The 3,809-nt window shown below is 47.3% G+C and overlaps 1 protein-coding gene across 1 annotated transcript in view; it reads left to right on the forward strand.

The window, feature by feature from the left end:
* PRKAR1B (protein kinase cAMP-dependent type I regulatory subunit beta) overlaps positions 1–3,809 on the forward strand; it is a 91,350-nt gene that overhangs the window by 69,306 nt on the left and 18,235 nt on the right. Inside the window, exon 8 of the mRNA XM_024763514.1 lies at positions 775–1,099. Within this exon, the coding sequence (XP_024619282.1) occupies positions 775–1,099 (325 nt within the window). The remainder of the gene's footprint in view (positions 1–774; positions 1,100–3,809) is intronic.

Consider the following 3,809-nt stretch of genomic DNA (forward strand, 5'->3'; position numbering starts at 1 on the left):
AGGTGGACACACAGGACCCCAAGACTCCTAGGTTCTGCCACTGACCGCCAGGACGCCGTGTCCCCTCCGTGGCTGCCAGCCGCGGTGCAGGAGCTCCGTCTACACCCTGTTGGTCCAGTTACCATGTGGTCTTGGGTCCCAGCCCCGTGGGGCTCTTTGCCGGATGGAGGGGCCCTGGGGTGTCTGCGCTTCTGTGAGGGAGGCAGGGAGAACCTCCAGGATTCCAGATTCGAGACTCGCAGCCTCTTTAACGCTGGTCTGGCCCTGAGCCACGCAGAGCCGACGGGGAGTCTGAGGCCGGGTTGGGGGGCGGTGCCGAGGTCCTCACACCATGTCAGCTGACCGATGTCTGGTCGCGTAACTTTCACAGAATCCTGTGGGACAGGAATTAAGATAACCCATCGTCCAGATGAGGAAACTGAGGCTCAGAGAGGGGGAGCTGGCTCGGGGCGTGCGGATACGGAGTGAGGGGTGGGATTTGAACCCGGGGCTTCTGAACCCGCTCGAGGTTCAGGCCTCCTGGCTCCCCCCATCCCGTGGGTCTGGATGAGGCCCAACCTCACGTGTGCGATTAGGACGGAGACCCCGGAGGGGGAGGTGCGGGGAGGTCTGGGCCGTGAACGGCAGCCACCACTCAGGCCCTTGCTCGTTCGAGGGGCTTCCGGGGTCTCCTTTTAGGAGTTCAGAGTCACCTGGGGAATTTGGGAATGTGGAAGGGGTTGGGGCAGGAAGCCCTTCTGAACACCTGCTTCTCTGTGTCTTCCCCTCCCACAGGGCAGCACGCTGAGGAAGCGCAGGGTGTACGAGGAGTTTCTCAGCAAGGTCTCCATCCTGGGTGCGTGCCCCCGACCTGGCTGCCTGGGGCTGCAGCCCAGCCGTTTCCACATGCCCTGCAAGTTTGGGACACACATGCGTGCTCACACCTGTGCAGTGCGCCCACACACACATGCACACTCAGATGCATCGTGTATGCAGGCATGTACGCGCCCACGAACACACACACACACACACAGTGTCTGCCCTCCATCCATCCGTGCTTTGCATGTCTGTCTCTCTACCATCAACGCCATTCTCTCCACGTTGGTCCATTTGGAGCTGTGTTGAGCGTCTTTCCTGACCTGTTTGGGTTTTCCTCCAAGGGGGTTCTCGTGTGCCCCCCGCTTTTCTCATCCTGGGATCTGAGAGACACGTCGGCCACATTTCCATTGACCGTCGGGAGTGTCACCAGGTTCTCTCCAGCAGATTTTCAGCGTTTTGAAGTTGCTTTGACATACACGACAACGACGTATCATTCTGGACCAGCCTTCCCAGTAGGACTTTTGGCAGTGATGCAGGTGTTCCGTATCCGTGTGGAACACTTGAGAATTTTAATTTTATGTCATTTTAATCAGTGGGAATATGAATCAGTGTGTGTCTAGCAGCTCCCCTTAAGGACAGGGAGTGGACCCGCTTGGGAGAGTGAGTGACGTCTAAGTGCTAAGGCCCTGGGAACCGCGGGAAATAACCGTCCAGCAGGAGTTCCTGCGGGAACATCACAGCCTTAAAAACCCCAGGCTGGACTTCTGGGTGCAGGTGGTGCGTGAGGCTTAGCCTCCTTTTCTAAGAACCTTTGGAGTGAGAAGGAGAAGAAGCAGGTGCACTTTCGTGGGTGCAGAGGCGTCAAGGAGACAAGAATATACAATGGAGGAAAGACAGCCTCTTCAATAAGTGATGCTGGGAAAGCTGGACGGCTGCATGGAAAAGAATGAAGTTAGAACACTGCCTAACATCACACACAAAAAAACCCTCAAAATGGATTAACGACCTAAATGTAAGACCAGACAGTATAAAACTCCTAGAGGAAAACATAGGCAGGACACTCTTTGACGTAAATCACAGCAAGATCTTTGTGGCTCTGTCTCCTAGAGTAATGGAAATAAAAAACAAGAATAAACAAATGGGACCTAATTAAACTTAAAAGCTTCTGCACAGCAAAGGAAACCATAAACAAAACGGAAAGACGACCTACGGACTGGGAGAAAATATTTGGAAGTGATACTACTGACGAGGGATTAATTTCCAAAATAAACAAACCGCTTATACAGCTCAATATCAAAAAAACAAGCCATTCAAAAAATGGACAGAAGACCTAAATAGACATTTCTCCAACGAAGATATACAGATGGCCAACAGGCACATGGAAAGACACTCAACATTGCTAATTATTAGAGAAATGCAAATCAAAATTACAATGAGGTACCACCTCACACTGGTCAGGATGGCCATCATCAAAAAGTCTACAAATAACAAATGCTGGACAGGGTGTGGAGAAAAGGGAACCCTCCTACACTGTTGTTAGGAACCTAAGTTGGTGCAGCTACTAGGGAAAACGGTATGGAGGTTCCTCGAAAAACTAAAAATAGAGCTACCATATGATCCAGCAATCCCACTCCCGGGCACACGTCCAGACAAAGCTATGATTCAAGAAGATACATGCACCCTAGTGTTCACAGCAGCACTCTTCACTAAAGCCAAGACACGGAAGCAACCTGAATGTCCACGGACAGAGGAACGGATACAGAAGATGTGGTGCATGTATACAGTGGAATATTACTCAGCCGTAAAAAGGAATGAAATAATGCCATTTGCAGCAACACGGATGGACCTAGAGATTGTCATACTAAGCAAGTAAGTCAGAAAGAAAAATACCAGATGGTGTCACTTATGTGTGGAATCTAAGAAAAATGGTGCAAATGAACTTACTTACGAAACAGAAAGAGACTCACAGACACAGAAAACAAACTTATGGTCACCAAAGGGGAAGGGGGGGAATAAATTAGGAGTTTGGGATCAGCAGATACACACCATTGTATATAAAATAGATAAGCAGCAAGGTCCTACTGGAAAGCACAGGGAACTATATTCAGTATCTCGTAATAACCTATAAGGGAAAAGAATCTGAAAAAGGATATATATATATATATGTATATATATATATAATGTGTATATATATATATAATGTGTGTGTATATATATACACACATATTTTATACATATACACGTATATATATAAACATATATACATACATAATATGTATATTTATAATGTGTATATATATATATAATGTGTGTGTATATATATACACACACATTTTATATATATACACGTATATATATAATATGTATATACATATATAGAGCCGAATCAATTTGCTATACACCTGAAACTATCACAACTGCACTTCAATTAAAAACATGGTTAATAAAAAAAGAGACACGGACATGGATGGTCATTTCAGCAATTCCTACAAGGACAAGAAAGTAGAAACAACCTAAAGTCTGTCATCGCAGGAGGGTCCTCGCGCCCGGGTGTCTGTGGGGTACAGGTTTATTATACTCCAGTAAAGCGCGTGGACTACGCCTCCACGTGTCGACACGTGTCATCACGGATCTCGGACACGAGATGGTGCAGATGGCGGTGCGTCTCCGCACAGTTTTGGCAACGCTGGGTCATGTGTACGAAGCCATGTTACAGTAAAGGTGTAAGACCACCTACGGGGTGGAAACTCACCAAACCCTTTAAGATTTAAAAAATATATATCCACCAAATCCTTAATAGTCACAGCCTCTGCGGAAGGAGAGAGAACTCGAATTGAGACAAAGGGACGCGGTTTTATCATTAACATGATGTGTCTGTAGGAGCAGCTCTGAAGCAAACATGACCAAGTAGTCCTGTAACTTCGTTCAGGACAGATGCTGGCTGTGTTGTTCATTCTGCTTTTCTGATTATTTTTTTTCCAAATTACAAAAAGAAGGACAAAACTGCTTGG

Source organism: Neophocaena asiaeorientalis, unplaced genomic scaffold, assembly GCF_003031525.2.
Source record: "Neophocaena asiaeorientalis asiaeorientalis breed wild unplaced genomic scaffold, Neophocaena_asiaeorientalis_V1.1 scaffold223, whole genome shotgun sequence".
In the NCBI taxonomy this organism is placed as follows: domain Eukaryota; kingdom Metazoa; phylum Chordata; class Mammalia; order Artiodactyla; family Phocoenidae; genus Neophocaena; species Neophocaena asiaeorientalis.